Source organism: Pelophylax lessonae (genome assembly GCF_965119305.1).
Source record: "Pelophylax lessonae genome assembly, chromosome: 6".
NCBI lineage: Eukaryota > Metazoa > Chordata > Amphibia > Anura > Ranidae > Pelophylax > Pelophylax lessonae.
In genome coordinates, this window is record NC_138773.1 from 29,141,670 (window position 1) to 29,163,555 (window position 21,886).

At 43.1% G+C, this 21,886-nt stretch overlaps 1 protein-coding gene across 1 annotated transcript in view; it reads left to right on the forward strand.

Moving 5' to 3' along the window:
• Positions 1 to 21,161, forward strand: part of LOC309558511 (uncharacterized protein) — a gene marked incomplete at its 5' end in the record, with an annotated part of 140,070 nt that extends 118,909 nt beyond the window's left edge. Inside the window, one exon of the mRNA XM_082261591.1 lies at positions 15,818 to 21,161. Within this exon, the coding sequence (XP_082117717.1) occupies positions 15,818 to 20,620 (4,803 nt within the window). The 3' untranslated portion in view covers positions 20,621 to 21,161. The remainder of the gene's footprint in view (positions 1 to 15,817) is intronic.
• Positions 21,162 to 21,886: the final 725 nt, after the last annotated feature.

Here is a 21,886-nt window from a genome sequence, read left to right on the forward strand (position 1 = left end):
CCTCAAAAACTTGGAAAGGTGGATCTCACACGTACCGACACAGACTATCCCGCAATTCAATTGATCCTCAAAGGTTTTTATTGAATAGCGGAATAGGAAATATGATCAAAAAAAGTGTATGTATCTCGCACGTACACAACCACACTAGGCCCCAATTACTATTGTTTGTACCCCTAAAAGGATGGATGAGGAGTAGGAGGAGGAGTATGGAACAGGCAGCACCCTCAAATCTTCAGAAGTATGAGATGAACCCCAAAAACTTGGAAAGGTGGATCTCACACGTACCGACACAGACTATCACGCAATTTAATTGATCCCCAAAGGTTTTAATTGAATAGCGGAATAGAAAATATGATCAAAAAGAAAGTGTATGTATCTCGCACGTACACCACCACACTAGGCCCCAATTACTATTGTTTGTACCCCTAAAAGGATGGTTGAGGAGTAGGAGGAGGAGTATGGAACAGGCAGCACCCTCAAATCTTCAGAAGTATGAGATGAACCCCAAAAACTTGGAAAGGTGGATCTCACATGTACCGACACAGACTATCACGCAATTTAATTGATCCCCAAAGGTTTTAATTGAATAGCGGAATAGAAAATATGATCAAAAAGAAAGTGTATGTATCTCACACGTACACCACCACACTAGGCCCCAATTACTATTGTTTGTACCCCTAAAAGGATGGTTGAGGAGTAGGAGGAGGAGTATGGAACAGGCAGCACCCTCAAATCTTCAGAAGTATGAGATGAACCCCAAAAACTTGGAAAGGTGGATCTCACACGTACCGACACAGACTATCACGCAATTTAATTGATCCCCAAAGGTTTTAATTGAATAGCGGAATAGAAAATATGATCAAAAAGAAAGTGTATGTATCTCGCACGTACACCACCACACTAGGCCCCAATTACTATTGTTTGTACCCCTAAAAGGATGGTTGAGGAGTAGGAGGAGGAGTATGGAACAGGCAGCACCCTCAAATCTTCAGAAGTATGAGATGAACCCCAAAAACTTGGAAAGGTGGATCTCACACGTACCGACACAGACTATCACGCAATTTAATTGATCCCCAAAGGTTTTAATTGAATAGCGGAATAGAAAATATGATCAAAAAGAAAGTGTATGTATCTCACACGTACACCACCACACTAGGCCCCAATTACTATTGTTTGTACCCCTAAAAGGATGGTTGAGCAGTAGGAGGAGGAGTATGGAACAGGCAGCACCCTCAAATCTTCAGAAGTATGAGATGAACCCCAAAAACTTGGAAAGGTGGATCTCACACGTACCGACACAGACTATCACGCAATTTAATTGATCCCCAAAGGATTTAATTGAATAGCGGAATAGAAAATATGATCAAAAAGAAAGTGCATGTATCTCACACGTACACCACCACACTAGGCCCCAATTACTATTGTTTGTACCCCTAAAAGGATGGTTGAGCAGTAGGAGGAGGAGTATGGAACAGGCAGCACCCTCAAATCTTCAGAAGTATGAGATGAACCCCAAAAACTTGGAAAGGTGGATCTCACACGTACCGACACAGACTATCACGCAATTTAATTGATCCCCAAAGGATTTAATTGAATAGCGGAATAGAAAATATGATCAAAAAGAAAGTGTATGTATCTCACACGTACACCAACACACTAGGCCCCAATTACTATTGTTTGTACCCCTAAAAGGATGGTTGAGCAGTAGGAGGAGGAGTATGGAACAGGCAGCACCCTCAAATCTTCAGAAATATGAGATGAACCCCAAAAACTTGGAAAGGTGGATCTCACACGTACCGACACAGACTATCACGCAATTTAATTGATCCCCAAAGGTTTTAATTGAATAGCGGAATAGAAAATATGATCAAAAAGAAAGTGTATGTATCTCGCACGTACACCACCACACTAGGCCCCAATTACTATTGTTTGTACCCCTAAAAGGATGGTTGAGGAGTAGGAGGAGGAGTATGGAACAGGCAGCACCCTCAAATCTTCAGAAGTATGAGATGAACCCCAAAAACTTGGAAAGGTGGATCTCACACGTACCGACACAGACTATCACGCAATTTAATTGATCCCCAAAGGTTTTAATTGAATAGCGGAATAGAAAATATGATCAAAAAGAAAGTGTATGTATCTCGCACGTACACCACCACACTAGGCCCCAATTACTATTGTTTGTACCCCTAAAAGGATGGTTGAGCAGTAGGAGGAGGAGTATGGAACAGGCAGCACCCTCAAATCTTCAGAAGTATGAGATGAACCCCAAAAACTTGGAAAGGTGGATCTCACACGTACCGACACAGACTATCACGCAATTTAATTGATCCCCAAAGGATTTAATTGAATAGCGGAATAGAAAACATGATCAAAAAGAAAGTGTATGTATCTCACACGTACACCAACACACTAGGCCCCAATTACTATTGTTTGTACCCCTAAAAGGATGGTTGAGCAGTAGGAGGAGGAGTATGGAACAGGCAGCACCCTCAAATCTTCAGAAGTATGAGATGAACCCCAAAAACTTGGAAAGGTGGATCTCACACGTACCGACACAGACTATCACGCAATTTAATTGATCCCCAAAGGATTTAATTGAATAGCGGAATAGAAAATATGATCAAAAAGAAAGTGTATGTATCTCGCACGTACACCACCACACTAGGCCCCAATTACTATTGTTTGTACCCCTAAAAGGATGGTTGAGGAGTAAGAGGAGGAGTATGGAACAGGCAGCACCCTCAAATCTTCAGAAGTATGAGATGAACCCCAAAAACTTGGAAAGGTGGATCTCACACGTACCGACACAGACTATCACGCAATTTAATTGATCCCCAAAGGTTTTAATTGAATAGCGGAATAGAAAATATGATCAAAAAGAAAGTGTATGTATCTCGCACGTACACCACCACACTAGGCCCCAATTACTATTGTTTGTACCCCTAAAAGGATGGTTGAGGAGTAGGAGGAGGAGTATGGAACAGGCAGCACCCTCAAATCTTCAGAAGTATGAGATGAACCCCAAAAACTTGGAAAGGTGGATCTCACACGTACCGACACAGACTATCACGCAATTTAATTGATCCCCAAAGGTTTTAATTGAATAGCGGAATAGAAAATATGATCAAAAAGAAAGTGTATGTATCTCACACGTACACCACCACACTAGGCCCCAATTACTATTGTTTGTACCCCTAAAAGGATGGTTGAGGAGTAGGAGGAGGAGTATGGAACAGGCAGCACCCTCAAATCTTCAGAAGTATGAGATGAACCCCAAAAACTTGGAAAGGTGGATCTCACACGTACCGACACAGACTATCACGTAATTTAATTGATCCCCAAAGGTTTTAATTGAATAGCGGAATAGAAAATATGATCAAAAAGAAAGTGTATGTATCTCACACGTACACCACCACACTAGGCCCCAATTACTATTGTTTGTACCCCTAAAAGGATGGTTGAGCAGTAGGAGGAGGAGTATGGAACAGGCAGCACCCTCAAATCTTCAGAAGTATGAGATGAACCCCAAAAACTTGGAAAGGTGGATCTCACACGTACCGACACAGACTATCACGCAATTTAATTGATCCCCAAAGGTTTTCATTGAATAACGGAATAGAAAATATGATCAAAAAGAAAGTGTATGTATCTCACACGTACACCACCACACTAGGCCCCAATTACTATTGTTTGTACCCCTAAAAGGATGGTTGAGCAGTAGGAGGAGGAGTATGGAACAGGCAGCACCCTCAAATCTTCAGAAGTATTCTTCAGAGATTGTGTTCACTGTACCCCACAAAGATTGTGTTCACTGCACCCCACAAAGATTGTGTTCACTGCACCTCAAAAAGGATTTTGTTCACTGCACCCCACAAAGATTGTGTTCACTGCACCCTAAAAGGATTTTGTTCACTGCACCCCAAAAAGATTGTGTTCACTGTACCCCCCAAAGATTGTGTTCACTGCACCCCACAAAGATTCTGTTCCCTGTACCCCACAAAGATTGTGTTCACTGCACCCCACAAAGGATTTTGTTCACTGCACCCCAAAAAGATTGTGTTCACTGCACCCCAAAAAGGATGTTGTTCACTGCACCCCAAAAAGGATTTTGTTCACTGCACCCCAAAAAGATTGTGTTCACTGCACCCCACAAAGATTGTGTTCACTGCACCCCACAAAGGATTTTGTTCACTGCACCCCAAAAAGATTGTGTTCACTGTACCCCCCAAAGATTGTGTTCACTGCACCCCACAAAGATTCTGTTCACTGTACCCCACAAAGATTGTGTTCACTGCACCCCACAAAGGATTTTGTTCACTGCACCCCAAAAAGATTGTGTTCACTGCACCCCAAAAAGGATTTTGTTCACTGCACCCCAAAAAGAATGTTGTTCACTGCACCCCAAAAAGGATTTTGTTCACTGCACCCCAAAAAGATTGTGTTCACTGCACCCCACAAAGATTGTGTTCACTGCACCCCACAAAGGATTTTGTTCACTGCACCCCAAAAATATTGTGTTCACTGCACCCCAAAAAGGATGTTGTTCACTGCACCCTAAAAAGGATTTTGTTCACTCCACCCCAAAAAGATTGTGTTCACTGCACCCCACAAAGATTGTGTTCACTGCACCCCACAAAGGATTTTGTTCACTGCACCCCACAAAGATTAAGTTCACTGCACCCCACAAAGATTGTGTTCACTGCACCCCACAAAGGATTTTGTTCACTGCACCCCAAAAAGATTGTGTTAACTGTACCCCCCAAAGATTGTGTTCACTGCACCCCACAAAGATTCTGTTCACTGTACCCCACAAAGATTGTGTTCACTGCACCCCACAAAGGATTTTGTTCACTGCACCCCAAAAAGATTGTGTTCACTGCACCCCAAAAAGGATTTTGTTCACTGCACCCCAAAAAGGATGTTGTTCACTGCACCCCACAAAGATTCTGTTCACTGTACCCCACAAAGATTGTGTTCACTGCACCCCACAAAGGATTTTGTTCACTGCACCCCAAAAAGATTGTGTTCACTGCACCCCAAAAAGGATTTTGTTCACTGCACCCCAAAAAGGATGTTGTTCACTGCACCCCAAAAAGGATTTTGTTCACTGCACCCCAAAAAGATTGTGTTCACTGCACCCCACAAAGATTGTGTTCACTGCACCCCACAAAGGATTTTGTTCACTGCACCCCAAAAAGGATGTTGTTCACTGCACCCCAAAAAGGATTTTGTTCACTGCACTCCAAAAAGATTTTGTTCACTGCACCCCAAAAAGGACGTTGTTCACTGAACCCCAAAAAGATTGTGTTCACTGCAGCCCAAAAAGATTGTGTTCACTGCAGCTCACACACAGAAAAATGGATGTGGATCACTGACACCTGCCTATCTCCTATCCCACACCACACAGCAATATCGATTGTAGTTTGTAGAACACAGTTTCCCTAAAATTCAGCAGCAGCAGCCTCTCCCTAACAGGATTGAGAAGAGATCGTAGATCAGGATTGAGTGCAGAGTCACCCCACCCCCCACACAGCAATATCGATTGTAGTTTGTAGAAGACACTGACCCTATAATTCAGCAGACTCTTTCCCTAAAATGCCTACAACTCGCCCTGCCTAAACACTCCGACCTGTCCCTCAATCCTATCCGGACACAAATGGTTTTTTCCTGCCTGTCTTTCCCTAATCAGCAGCCAGCACGTTGATGTGTGCTCTGTCCCTGATCTAAGCAGCAGAATGACGCCGCTGCGGCTGCCTCGAACTTATAAAGACTTGGTCACATGCTTCAGACGGCCAATCACAGCTACTGAGACATTTGCAGGCATGGCTGGGATGGCTTAAGGCACACCAGTTAAACGATTGTTGATTGGCTGTTGAAAGCCCGCCATGAAAAGAGCGCCAAAGCATGCAAAACCCGGAAATAAAACGACCGAACACGGATTTTTACCCGAACATACAGTAAAGTGTCCGTGTCCGTGTTCGGGTACAAAAAATCCAATTATTCGGTACGAACACGAATAATACAGTCCGTGTTCGCTCAACACTAATTATAAGGCCATGTGGCAAATCAAGTTGGTCAGTGGCGGGGTTCCGGGTGTTATGGTGGATGGGGAGGGGACTGGGGGGCTGGGGGGAATTTTCTCTCTTTTTCTTCCCGTGCCTCCCTCCTTCCATGTCTCCCCCCCCTCCCCCCTTTTTCTCCGGGGGGGGGGACCTTCCCCCCTCTCCCTCCCCTTTATATATACATTAGAGGTGGGCCCACTCGGTTCACGGCTCCGAATATATAGTGGTGGAATTTTTTCTTTTTCCTTCGTCTATATAAATCTTCGGATTTCTCATATGCTTTTTTTCACGTGGAGCCAGCCGATCACACCTACCCCATATTAGGACGTGCCTGGTTGCGTGAAGTTTTTCCTTTTTTTTAGTTGAGTGAACATATAAGGGTTGGGTGGAGGGTGGGGGGTATCTGTTAAATTTTTTTTCCCTTCTTCCCTTCCTTTTTCTGTGTTCCTTACCTGTACTTATGGCCTCGGTTGGGGCTGTGAGAGGGGGGAGAGGGGAGGAGGAGGGGGGATATCTATAACACCGAGTCTCCATAGACACATGGATACTGGCTGTAAGATATCAACACTTAATGTCAGAGGTTTGTCCACTCCGCAGAAGCATATACGCCTGTTACAGGACTTAAAACATCACACTCAAATAACATTTTTACAGGAAACATATTTTAGGAAGGATTTCCTACCTAAACTCTGCAACAGAGATTTTCCCTGGGTATATCATGCTCCCTCTCCCATTACTAGATCTAAGGGGGTTAGTATCCTCATTTCCAAAGCGATGTCATGGACACTAAAGGAGGTACTGACAGATCCTATGGGAAGATATTTACTAGTGAAGGGGAGTATTGGCACTGGTGAATGTTTACCTGCCTAATTCAGACCACCTGGCATTTTTACAGCAGTTAACACCTTTTGTCCTGGGATTTAGGGAAGGTCATTTAGTAATGGGGGGAGACTTTAATTTTTTTACGGAACCTCTTATGGATACTTCAAAGAAGTCTTACTGTATCTCGTATGCTCGGTTGCGACGCTTACAGCAAGAACTTTCCATTTTAAATCTGGTTGACCCTTGGCGGCTAATGCACCCGAATGTACGGGATTTTACTTACTATTCCCCGATCCATAATGCCTTCACCCGAATTGATCGCATATTGATTCCTCAGTCGGATTTACCGCTAGTTCTCTCATCCTGTATCGATGACTTCTCCATGTCAGACCATGCCCCGGCACATGTTTGCATGGATTGGGACTCTAGGCCACCTAGACCTTCTTCGTGGCGCTTGAATGAGTCACTGCTACAAATTCCAGAGATTAGGGACAAAATAGAGGAAGCGTTAGGTAATTATTTCCTAGAAAATAAAGATGATACCTTGTCCCCCTCAACAATCTGGGAGGCTCATAAATGTGTGGTACGGGGGGTCATAATGCGGTTGGCATCTCAACGTAAAAAAACTCAGGAGAAAAAAGTAAATGATCTGCTCTCTCAAATCAAAGATCTCAGTAGACAGCACAAAAGATCAGTGGCTATCGAACATTTAGCCCCTCTCACTCGAGCGCGAGAGGAGCCAAATAACCTTCTTTTCCAAAAAATAATGAAGAAATTGATATGGTCCAAAAGACATTTTTTTGAATTTGCAAACAAACCAGGGGTGATGTTGGCAAGGACACTTAGGGGCCCAAGGAAACAAACACATATTTCCCACATAAAGACGGCGGGTGGCGGGGAGGTGCATACCTCGTCGGCGATTGCAGTTCTGCTCATTTTACCACTCCTTATATAACTTACAGACCTCAGGGGGAGGGAAATTGGACCATGCAAAAAAGCTAAAGCAGATAGAATCCTATCTCCGAGATTCCGGAATGCCTGTGCTGTTGGCAGAACAAACATTAGCTATGGAAGGTGAGATTACAGATAATGAGTTGGTTGCTGCACTATCACAGGCCAAAACACATAAAGCCCCTGGACCAGATGGGCTTACATTACCTTACTATCAATACTTTAAGACACACCTAATACAACCCCTTTTAAGGCATATGAACTCAGTTCAGGATGGGTCGGAGCTGCCCACAGACTCACTAAGGGCGTATATCACCCTTATATTCAAGGAGGGGAAAGATCCTCTACTATGTGGCAGCTACCGCCCCATCTCACTTTTAAATTGTGATATAAAACTTATGGAAAAAATACTTGCAAACCGCCTCGTGCCTTCCATCCCCCACCTGATACATTTTGATCAGGTGTTTTTTTTTTAACCATCACACGAGGCAAGGGATAATACAACCCGGGTAATAGATATTATCCATGCGGCACATGAATCTCATAACAGGATGGTATTGCTTTCAACGGACGTGGAAAAAGCTTTTGACAGGGTGGCCTGGAATTTTATCGAGGCCACCCTGTCATATATTGGATTAGGTCCACAGATGTTGACATATATTTTATCACTTTATGCCAACCCTTCAACTGCAGTACGCGCCAATGAGTGGAGATCAGATAATTTTTAATTTCGAATGGGACTAGGCAGGGTTGCCCATTATCGCCTCTTATCTTTTTTTTAACACTTGAGCCCCTACTTTGCTCAATTCGCAGATCACCAGATATAACAGGGATGTGGATCGGTGGCTAACAGCACAGGGTAGCCGATTTTGCGGACGATCTTGTGTTCTTCGTCACTAATCCAACTGTGTCACTTCCAAATATTTTGGAGGCACTTAGAGTATATGGAACATTAGCCAATTATAAGATCAATCTTACCAAGTCAGCTGCGTTGAGCATTTCTATGCCACTGCAGGAGGAACTTCAATTACGTGCATCCTTCCCGTTTTATTGGGTTGAGGGTTCATTAAAATACCTGGGGATTCAAATTACAGCAGACCCGTTGGACATATATAGGAAAAATGTTATTCCCTTATTAGGGAAGATCAAAGCCGACCTGAGGATATGGCAGCAACTAACTCTAACCTGGTTTGGCAGGTGCAATGCGCTCAAAATGAATATTTTACCCAGGATTTTGTATGTAATGCAGGCCCTTCCAATAACAATTCCCCTTGCTTTTTTCACCAGATTAGGTGATGTTCCGCTCTTTTATTTGGGCCTTTAGGTCACCGCGAATCCGGCTACAGACTCTATCTTTGATAAAATCACAGGGGGGGATAGGCTACCGGATGTATTTCGATACTATAGGGCTATCCATTTGACACGAGTAGTGGATTGGAATTGCAATATGGCCAATAAACTGTGGGTTGGATTGGAAGTCGGTGAGGCGGGCCAGATGACCCCCCCAGTACCGTGGTCAGTTTTCTCTCCCAAGGACAAGATTTTTTTCACACCCCACTATAGGGGCGACAATACGAGAAACCCGACATATTCAACAGCATTTCAAAATAGCTCCAGTTCCCTCCCCGTTGATACCTATACTGGGTAATCCGGAATTTCCCCCTGGATGTATAAATGCGAAAATGCGACGCTTGGCACAGGCTGGCAAGACTTGTATATTTGACGTGTGGCAGGAAGGCCATATACCTACCCAGGAGGAAATAACAGCTTGGCCAGATATTGATCTTGATTATCTCAGTATTTTTCAACTGAGACATTTTCTGAGGACATGTCAGCAAAAGGGGTACGTTCCACGTAAACTAACCCCTTTCGAAAAGATATGTATTTCAAATACTCCACCTAAACATTTGATATCCTTATTTTACACATGGCTGACAGAGAACCAAGAAGGCCAACAGTTGCCGTTTATACGTCAATGGGAACGTGAACTGGCAGTATCCCTGACTCCCAGACAGGTAAACAAGATTTTGACTACAGTCCATAAGTCTTCAATGGACAGTAAAACCCAGGAAACAGGATACAAAATACTCACCAGGTGGTATAGAGTCCCAGAGGTGTTGCATAAAATGGATGAAGTTCGGATAGATGTTGGCATTGTGGATCGGAGGTAGGGACTATGTTACATATCTTTTGGTTATGTCCCTCCATGGAGGTGTTTTGGACACAAATTGCTTTAGTTATTAAACAGTTAACTGCGGTAGAGGTTCAAGATGACCCTGCCCTATGTCTACTTCATCTCACGAAAAGCTCTTTAAAAAGATATCGAAAATCATTAACACTTAGACTTTTGAATTCTGCAAAGGCGTGTATACCTGCTATGTGAAGACAAACCCAGCCGCCTACCTTGGCGCTATGGTACTCTAAAGTAAAAGAGATACATAAGATGGAGGAACTTACATCCTCCTTGAAAAAGATGAGAATTAGGCAGGTGGCATGTATGCACATTAGTGCGTTGTACAGTATATACACCAGATTAACATGGGTTAGGGGCACGTTCCCTCCCCCTTCCCTCCCCCTTTTTTTTTTACTCTCCTATGTGGGATGTTTGGGAGCAGATGCCATAATTAAATAATATGTGTTGGTATTCTTGTCCCCTAAACATTTCTCCTTTTTTTTTTCTTTTTTTCTGTATCACTTGTTTGTTTTGTGTGTACATAAAAATTAATAAAAATTGTCAAATTTAAAAAAATCAAAGCTCTCTGGCTTGACACACCATCATTTAGAAGTTGGAGGATGTTGTGTGCCATGAAACTGAGGTCTGACACATCAGCAAGCGTCATTCCTTTCCACGTGTTTGCTCTGTTGTCTCGAAGGAGCACAAGCATCACTTGGTCTTTGTTGATTCCCCAGTCTTCAATCATGCCTAGAAACATTTCTCTACTGTACTCAGTGTGGGATCCTTGCATCACTTTTGTATTCAACACCAATTGCCTTTTTGTCCACCCGCTGTCAATGAAGTGGCATGCAAGACTCATTAGTGACTCTGTTTGTCCTGACAAGCAGTCAGTCGTGAATGAGAGTGAACTGCCAGCATTCTCTGGTTTCAGCATAGCCTTTGCTTTCTCAATGACCTTTTGGTGAATCTTTCCCAGCATTTCGGTTCGATAATACTTCTCACGCATCACTGTGTACCTTGGCTCAACTATGGACATCGACCGCTTAAATCCAGAGTCAGATACCATTGTAAATGGCTGGTAATCAGTAACATCATCTCTGTGATTACTCTGTCCAGCAGTTGGGATCTTCCATTTGAATTTATCCACCTGTTTTTTTTCTGAAACATATCTCTTATTGTTGCCTGGGATAGTGGAGGAGGTATTTCACATTGTGATTCATTTTGTTTCTGTGCTGCATGATATAATTCAATATGATGAACTCTTAGATGGGCCCAAAGATTTGACGTATTTCTTATTTTTGTTGCAGTTACAGATCCCATGCTTACATTGTTTGTGCATGTGTTGCACATCGCTGCTTTTCCTGGAGATGGTTGAGATGAGAAATAGTCCCAGATTACACTTTACTCTACATCCCATCTCCATTGCAATTTGAAAGAGACAATATAAGGTTAAAAATGTTGCTGGCTGCTAGCAGTGGCACCCTGCTGTGGGTGGCTGGCTTGCTGGCTGGCTGTCACCCTGTTGTGGGGTGAGTGGCTGGCTGGCACCTTGCTGTGGCTGCTAGCTGGCTGTCACCCTGCTGTGAATGCTGGCTGGTTGTGGGTGGCTGGCTTGGTGTCACCCTGTTGTGGGTGGCTGGCTTGGTGTCACCCTGTTGTGGGTGGCTATCTGGAACCCTGTTGCCGGGTGGATGGCTGGCTGGCTGCTGGCACCCTGTTGTGGGGTGGGTGGGTGACTGGCTGGCACCCTGCTGTGGCTGCTGGCTGGCACCCTGTTGTGGGTGGCTGGCTTTGTGTCACCCTGTTGTGGGTGGCTGGCTTGCTGGCATCCTGTTGTGGGTGGCTGGCTTGCTGGCACCCTGTTGTGGGTTGCTGGCACCCTGTTGTGGGGTGGGGAGCTGGCTGGCACCCTGCTGTGGCTGCAGGCTGGCTGGCACCCTGCTGTGGCTGAAGGCTGGCTGGCACCCCAGCTGTGGCTGCTGGCTGGCTGGCACCCTGTTGTGGGTGGCTGGCTTGGTGTCACCCTGTTGTGGGTGGTTGGCTTGCTGGAACCCTGTTGTGGGTGGCTGGCTTGCTGGAACCCTGTTGTGGGGTGGGTGGCTGACTGGCTGGCACCCTGCTGTGGCTACTGGCTGGCTGGCACCCTGCTGTGGCTGCTGGCTGGCACACTGTTGTGGGTGACTGGCTTGGTGTCACCCTGTTGTGGGTGGCTGGCTTGGTGTCACCCTGTTGTGGGTGGCTGACTTGCTGGCACCCTGTTGTGGGGTGGGTGGCTATCTGGAACCCTGTTGTGTTGGCTGGCTGGCTGCTGGCACCCTGTTGTGGGGTGGGTGGCTTTCTGGCACCCTGTTGTGGGGTGGGTGGCTTTCTGGCACCCCGTTGTGGGGTAAGTGGCTATCTGGAACCCTGTTGTGGGGCGGGTGGGTGACTGGCTGCTGGCACCCTGTTGTGGGGTGGGTGGCTGGCTGGCACCCTGCTGTGGCTGCTGGCTGGCTCGAACCCTGTTGTGGGTGGCTGGCTTGGTGTCACCCTGTTGTGGGTGGCTAGCTTGCTGGCACCCTGTTGTGGGGAGGGTGGCTGGCTGGCACCCTGTTGTGGGTGGCTGGCTTGCTGGAACCCTGTTGTGGGGTGGCTGGCTGCTGGCACCCTGTTGTGGGGTGGCTGGCTGACTGGCACCCTGCTGTGGCTGCTGGCTGGCTGGCTGGCACCCTGCTGTGGCTAGCTGGCTGGCATAGAGGATGTGGGTGGCTGGATGGCTGCTTGCTGCCAATCCATGGCATGGTGATGAGGAATTGTGGATGCAGCACACTGTCTGAGGCTGTCCGAGGCGAGGGAGGTGGCCTAAAAAGGCAGAATGAGACACACGCAATGATGTCACGTGTGCGCCATGCACAATATCGGTAATATTGGCAAGTTCCGGGGCCGACACCGTTATAATCGGGAAAAGTGAATATCGGCCCTCTGAAAATCGGCTTTGCCGATAATCGGTCGATCCCTAAAGAACATGCGATTTCAAATTTGTATGGAATTTTTACCTGCAGGTCCCATTCCTGCGCCCAGCAAGAGTAACTGCGAGGGGTTGGTTACAATGTTCAGGCACCACCAACACCAAAGGCCCAATTTTTGTCACCTGTATGACAAGTACATGCCATTTGAAATTTGTATGTATATTTGTATATGACATTTTTTGCTTTAGAAATGTCAGTATAGCTGCAGCAGGCTACATACATCGTAGAGATGCACTACTTTACATGCACATTCAAGGGACCCCCCCAGGCATGATATTTAAAGGAATTTTTCATTTTTATAGTTTCACTTTAAGCCTTTAATAAAATCAGTAAATCAGTGCTCCTTTAAAAACGATCATTTTTAAAAACTTTTTTTCATTGCTACGTGTTCCCCAGGTCAGTACCCGGACGTATGTGGGCAGTCTGTATTACGCTCATTTCTGGTTTTACAATGTTTGACATGTGTAATTCTAACATTCTAACAACTAGCCATTCAGTCTGAATATTTCACTCCATGGACTTTAGGTGGAGGGAGGGCCAGTTTGAGGAAAATGTCTCCTTGAAAGACAGTGCTGTGCTTGTAGACAGGTAGAGTTTTATGCTGCCCCAGTCTGGAGGGTTAGTGTTAAATATGTTTCATAGTTCTTTCTTAGTGGGTTCCTCGGGTCTTACCCACTGGTCCTGTGCTATATAAGATGGGACAGGGCACAAAACTGCAGCTGAGAAGCTACTGCAATTCTGAAGTTACTGATGTTACCGTTACCGGATTCTGTCCTGTTAGCCTGCTGGAAATGCTGAGACCTCGACTATTGCACCGCCAACCTCAGGATCCTGCTTTAGCCTAAGGTGATTGCTAAGGTATGCAGTCCCCCTAAAAGATGCCAGTCCTGGATCCTGTCATCCTGCCATCATGGACTCGGCCAGTTATGGACCCCTACCTGTGCAGGTACACTGGGGCAGCCACACGCATGAGCTGGGGACTAGTTTCGAGAGAGATTGTTGCTTTTGTGTTACTGTCATGCTATGTTATTTACGTGTGCTTTTGAAACATTTTCTTTGCCTGGTCTGAAGATACTCAAGGGGTGTAATGCAAGTAACCAGCACATAAAGCCTACAGTTCGAGTCAGCTAAGCACATTGGGTATAAACACATTAGTTGTACAAGAGCTGGTACAGTGTTAGGATACAAGTGGTTACCAGGGGTAACAAAGGTTTCTCTAGCAGTCTATCATAAGCATGTATACATTATGTGATGGGTGGGACAACTTCTAGCAGGAGGAGTTGTTGACGGCAATCTCTCTGTAAACAGTCTGTCTCCCAAAGCAACGAGAGCAGATCAGCACTGCAGAGGTCCCCAGTCCGTACACAGGTACAGAATAGTTAAGTGAGCGCACACATGGGGTCAGTGCTAGGTGCACGACGAGGCTCTATACCATTACTGGGACTGAGTTAGTGGTGATACGCTGGACAGGTGGAGTGGGCATTGGCTCTGCCTGTCCCTCCTAAATGGATCAGTGACTGTGGTGATGTATAATACCTCGGGAGAGTTTATTAAAGTTAGTCATCTGTCCATGTAAATGTACCCTGTATGTAAGGCAGTTACCCTAATCAAAGTGCCTAGCATAGCCCAGAAGAACCCACCCTGGGGTAGATCTCTCACATGACCTTTGCTTGGCAACAAACGAGGAAAACATGGAGGACATGACAACCACCCACCAACCTACCCCTACCCTATATGCCTATGCTAAGCACCCTACTGGAGAAGTTTCTCAGAAGCTGACTCGGTCAGTTAGATAAAAACACAGAAAAGTTGACAGTGCTTTTCAATCCCAAAGTAAAAAATATGAGGTATCTTTCACTGTCATGGGGACACTAGGAAATAAATACATTGTAATATATATATTTTTTAACTACTTGCTGACAACCAGCCCCAGATATACTGCGGCAGGCTGGCACGGCTGCGTGAATCGCCGTACCTTTTATGGCGGTGCGCGGGGGGGGCACCTCGGGGCGCGCCCCCGCCCCCATTAGGCAGCAGGGAAGTCATTACCACCGGGTACCTGCAATCACTCCCCGTTGAGAGAGAACGGCGGTCTGCTGTTGTAAACACAGCAAACCGCTGTTCTCTCAGGAATCAATACAGAGCTTCTGTGATCCTCCTATTTAGGAACACAGGTCTCTGTGTTGATTCCACATGCCCCCCCCCCCCACAGTTAGAAAGCACCCCCTAGGCATACACTTAACCCTTTGATAAATTACATGAATCTTTCCCCTAGTTTGTAGACGTGATAACTTTTGCGTAAATCAATCAAAGTACGCTTATTGGGATTTTTTTTATCAAAAATATGTAGCAGAATACAAATTGGCCTAAAATTATGAAAAAATAATTTTTTTGGGGAATGTTTTATAGCAAAAAGTAAAAAATATTGTTTTTTTTTTCAGAATTGTCGCTGTTTTTTTGTTTATAGCGCAATACATAAAAATCACAGAGGTGATCAAATACCACCAAAAGAAATCTCTATTTGTGTGAAAAAAAGGACATCAATTTTATTTGTGTACAGCGTCGCACGACCGCGCAGTCGTCAGTTAAAGTAACGCAGTGCCGAATCACAAAAAATGGCCTGGTCATTAAGAGGGAAATCCTTCCGGTCCAGAAGCGGTTAAACAATCCCTAATCACACATAAATCTGGCCCTCACTGTCATTGTATGGATTACTGTGGTTGTAGCAGCTTGCTTGACTTTGCTGTATTCTCCAGTTGGTTACAATTTTGTAAGTGGACTGAATGGTAATGTAGAAACAGATAACATTAAACATCTCTTTTCTTACAGAACTTTATACCAGAAAGACTACTGTTCATCAGCTTGCAAAAAAAATGAATATGGAAAATTATCTGAATTCAAAATTGACCCTGAAAGATATCCTGAGTGTTGGCTTAGAGAATGTGCATGATGGATCACCGAAAACTGTGGAGGAACTTCCCTGGAATTACTTAAAGAAACTCATGGCCCTAAACAGGACTGCAAGAGACATTCTTCTTGAGAAAGATCAGTCTACTGGTGTTGATGTATACAATGATGATGATGATGATGATGATGATGATGATGATGATGATGACAACCTATTTAATGATTCTTTAGTTCCAGGTGATAATTCATCTGCCTCTATTCACCCCCTGGATGTCCTGTGTCTCCTCCTGCATTGCTCAGACAGTTTTCTCCAACAAGAGATTGTAACCAAATTGTCCATGTGTCAGTTTGCTGTCCCTCTGCTGCTCCCTGCTGGTGAGGGGTCACACTGCACCCTCATGCTTTGGGCAATGAGAGATATTGTAAAGAAGTGGAGACCTCAATCAATAGCAGATGAAAAAGGATTTAGAGAAGAAAATGTGGTGAATACTTCCATGCCAATCTTCTCTTATGTCAGATTGGGAAAAAACAAATTATCCAAATCTAAAATCCTGAACCAAGTTCTTAATCCAGCTCAGCTAAATAATAACTTCTTCATACATGACAACATGGATGGAGGGAACATTAAGAGGGAAATATCTGATGGACTGGTAGAAGTTTCCTGGTATTTTCCCTGTGGTAAGTCTGATGTTTTCCCAGAACCCATCGCAGTGACCAACCTACGAGGAGACCTGGAGACCAACTGGGACCAGTTCATGTTTCTGACAAGAATTTCATCAGCTGTGTTTATATTCATTGAGGAAATGTCTGAGAGGGAATTCACACTGTTATCATCCTTCCCTACCACTGACACCCAGTATTACTTCATTGTTACTCCTGGTTCCGGCAAAACTGTGAGTACACAGACACTGAAGACCCTTCAAGACTTAAAGCCAGTGCTAAAGTTCAAAAAATCAAATGTGATAATAAATGCAGGCACAGCAAACAAGGCAGCATTTGTAAAAAGAATACAAAGTACTATTATTAATTTCTTAAAGAGTACACAAAAAAAACATAATATGAGAGACCTTGGGAAAGAAATTCATGGATTGGACATGCAAGTGGATGAGAGAGTTCCTGAATGTCAGAAGGCCAGGGAATATGCCAGGAAAATTACAGAAGAAATAACAGATGTGTCTGAGTACAAAAAGAACATTATGCAGTTACAGGAACAACTCTGGAGAGAGTTATCTGAAGTGGAAAAGGAACTTTGCAGAATGACAAAGCAAGGTGGTAAAGACACACAAGAATATCAAGATGAACTGATAAAGAAATGCAATTCAATACGTGAGAAACAATATAACCATGATCTGCCCCATGGTTTAATACTCTTTATTCATGCAATCACTGATTTGTCTGAGACTGAGAAACAATATTTTCTGAAATGGATGAAATTTAAACTTGATTCAGTTGCTAGAGATCATCTTTCTAATCTACAAGCTGAATACAAAGAAAAATGTAACAATATGCAGAATAATAATGAAGAACTCAGACAGATAGACCAGAAAATCTCTGCCAGCTCTTTAGGAATTGAACATTTCCTACGTGAGATGGGACAGTTTTATGAAGCTGAATGTTGCATGACTACAAAGAAAATAATAGCTGAAAGCAAAAGACAATTTATTAGACTGCCAGGAATTGCTGCCGATCTCTTGTTAAATGGTTTCCCATTGGAGCTGATAGACGGAGATGCCTCCAACATTCCTCTACGGTGGATAACTGATGTTCTAAATGAGCTGGACAACAAAACAGGGGGAAAATGCAGAATGAGAGTAATCACTGTGCTGGGAGTGCAGAGTACAGGAAAATCCACTCTTCTCAACACCATGTTTGGTCTGCAGTTCCCGGTGGCCAGTGGACGATGCACACGAGGAGCCTTCATGACTCTTCTTAAAGTGAAAGAGAACTTCCAGGAGGAGCTGGGCTGTGACTTCATCCTGGTGATTGACACTGAGGGGCTGAAAGCTCCAGAGTTGGCTTCCTTGGAGGGCAGTTATGAACATGACAATGAACTGGCCACACTAGTGGTTGGGTTGAGTGATATCACCATCATCAATATGGCCATGGAAAACACAACAGAAATGAAGGATATTTTACAGATTGTGGTCCATGCTTTCCTTAGAATGAAAGAAATAGGAAAGAGACCCAACTGCCAGTTTGTACATCAGAATGTGAGTGATGTGTCTGCTCATGACAAGAACATGAGAGACAGGAAAAAACTTCTGGAACAGCTGAATGAAATGACAAAAATAGCTGCAGAGATGGAAAATCAAACTCATATGAAATCTTTCAGTGATGTGATGAACTACAATCTGGAGAAGGACAACTGGTACATTCCTGGACTCTGGCTTGGGGTTCCACCAATGGCCCCAGTAAATTCTGGGTACAGTGAACATGTGTCTGAATTAAAAAAGTATTTATTAGAATTAATGACAAGCAAAAAGTCTCTGCACAAGCCTTCAACTATTCCTGACTTTAAAATATGGATAGAAAGTTTATGGAATGCTGTAAAACATGAGAAATTCCTCTTCAGCTTCAGGAACAGCCTGGTGGCAGAAGCTTATAATAACCTGTCTATACAATACTCACAGTGGGGATGGGAGTTCCGAAAATCTGTCCACGATTGGCTAATCCGTACAGAGACAAACATTAAGAATCAGACTTTAGAGAGTCTAAGTGATGAACTTTGCTCCGAATTTAATAATGAGCTCAATGATTTGTTGATTATTAGAGAAAGTGAAATGTTGAAATTGCTGGAAAACTACTTTGACAATAAAAATGAAAATGTTCATCTGATAGAAAGATACAAACAAGATTTTATTCTGAGCACAACATCCCTGAAGGAGGAATTGAGAAGGAATTCTCTTGTGAAGTTGGATGAGGCGGTTTCTATTCAGAAAGGAAAATTCAAGATTCAGAATATCAGAAATAATTCCCAGAAATTGATTGAAGACAAAATCACAGAACTCCTCAGAGAGTGCAGAGAGAATGGACAAAATCTGACTAATGAAGAGTTAAAGAGAGAATTTGAGAAAATGTGGGAGAAGACACTGACAGATCTACAGATAGAAAAATTAAAAACATGCATTGTCAGTAAATCTATGTTACATCAGCTGAAAAATGACATCAGCAAGAAAGGATCAGCTGTAAATCAACAATTACTGGGTGTGAAGGACTTGGCAGATACCATACAACCTGATTTCAAAATAGATGAGAAATATATTGAGAGTGGATGGTGGAAGAAATTGACAGATACAGCTTTAAAAATAATTGGTGTTAAGCAGAGAAAAGAACATTTTCACCAAATAAATGATTTTGCTCGTTCTCTTATAGATAACTGTAACCAATATATCAGAGAGAAGATAGAAACTGGAGAGGACTATTGTGACAACTACTGCCAGGAATTACTTCATATGATTACAACAGAGATTAATAAACAGTCCAAAAATCTTCATTTGTCCACTCAGTTTGAACTGGATATCAAGATTTACATTCTTGGAAAAGCTTCCAGAGAGTTTCAGGAGATGCATGATAAATTCATTAAAGAGAACGATCCAAAACTGTGTTTGGAGAAACTAAAGCCTGGATATTTAGAAACATTTATCAACATATTTCAAGAGAAAGACATAAGTCAGACTAAAGCCAAAGAATTCTGTGAGAAATGCCTAAAACCAGCAATGAAGGAATATATTTTCCACCATCTTGGACAGAAAATAGTGGATGGAATAGTAAGTTCAGACATGAAATTCTGCAGTAGAACATTTTTTCAAGAGTTTTTACTGGAGGAGCTGCTGAAAGAATGGTCCTTCCAGAAATATGTAAAGTATATACGGAGATATGAGGAATATACAAAAGCCTGGATACTACATTACACTGAAACATATGCAAATCCCCAAATCCTAGAACCATTACAGGAAGAGCTGCTCTCTCCACTGCTCCAAAAGATAAGAGTCGCTCTTAATGAAGAAAACGCTGTTAATAATCCATCAGTCTCAGGTTTTCTGAAAAGTGTATGTGAAATACTAAAGAAAGAATTAGTAATCCCACAGGATAAGATGCAATTGGTCGCTTACCAGAACCCAGCTAAAGGTGGTCAATTTTCATCTAACATTCAGCTCTTCCTCCAAGATACAGAAACAGAAGTCTTATCGGAGCTGCAATCTATGGATATAAAGTCTGTACTCTCCAGGGTGACGATGAAGCCTCAGGATGTATTGTTCAGGAAGGTTGTTGGCTGTGGGAAGCAATGTCCATTCTGTAAAGTCCCCTGTGAGGGCGGAGGTGATAAACACAATAAGCACTTTGCTACTCTTCATAGACCCAAAGGATTGGGGATGTACAGATGGAGTGATACTGAAATCTTAACCACGGATATATGCAGTTCAGCTGTTGTATCTAATGTTACATTTAAAAATTCAGACACAGAATGGAAATCACACCCATACAGGGAGTATCGTACCATTTATCCAGATTGGGCCATACAACCAGATCTCAACAATGAGTCATCAGATTACTGGAAATTTATTTTTGTGCAGTTTAATGTGAAGTTTGCTGAAGAATACGATGCAAAACCAGCAAAAATACCGTATGGCTGGAATTCCATCACAAAAGAAAAAGCTCTGCAAAGCATAAAGGAAATGTTCCATACCTAAACAGAGAAGACACATCAACAACGTGTAATTCCTCATCCAAGTTATTATCTGCAAATCATTTACTGTTATTAAAAATAACCTTTCATTGATTTTCTCTAATTGGAGAAACATTTAAAATATTTTCCTCACAATCATGGCCACAGTAATCAGGGTGTGAACAGAATGTCTGAGAATTCTCATTCCCCCGATGATATAATGGGCTCATTGCTTCTCTTAGAAGATTCCAGAACATTCCAATTCATATTCCAGGTGATTGTTGTATCCATTGACTATCATTCCTAGCACTGTACTGGGAATGGTAAAGTCGCTTTACATATTTGATATCTCTCTAGGAATATTTTATTGTACTACGATTATAATAAGACAGAACTTCTATTTAGCACTCATGGTAATGGATTTCATCATTTGTGCTAAAAAAAAAAAACATCTCAGAATCTACAGAACAGAAGTAGGGAAGGGATTTACAAGAACATTTGGTAAAATATTAGTAATGTATGTGGGATGTCCTGGAGAGGATTGCTTTCCCCAACAACATTGGAGTTTCACAAATCATCAAAACTGGAGCAGACAGAATCTGGAGCAGCTGTGCATGGCAACCAATCAGCTTCTATCTTTTATTTTCAAAGCTGAACAAGTTGAAGATAGAAGCTGATTGGTTGCCATGCACAGCTGCTCCAGATTCTGTCTGCTCCAGTTTTGCTAAATCCCCTCATTGTGTTCTGATATCCAGTCCTCCCATTACAATCTACAGAAATAATATTGCTATCACTAAGGGGTGTACTTATAATTAATGTACATAGCAATTCGCCCAGTGAAAGTACATGTACATTCATTCTGTGTGAAAGGGGCAAATGGACAAATGTCATTGGACCATTTCCTGGGCTGGACATTTTTTTTTTTTTTATTCAAAACAGAAAATACCAAAACATGAAAGTTTTTTATATTGATCTACAAAATACTGGATTTGGCCACTAGAAGGTGCTACATATCTCCTACCATAAATAGTGCCATCTAGTGGCCAAATACAGTATTTTCCATATGAAATCAATGGAAATATTATTCCAGCACAGGAAATGGCATAATAACATTTGTTTATTTGCCCCATTCACACAGAATGAATGTACATTCACTCTCCTGGGGAAATTGCTCTGTGAATTTTGTAACCCTAATTTTTTTTCTTAAATAAAGATGATTTTAGGTGTGAATATTCCATGTATAACCAGGTTGCATTGTCATATTAATCTCATATTAATCTCAGTGATGTTT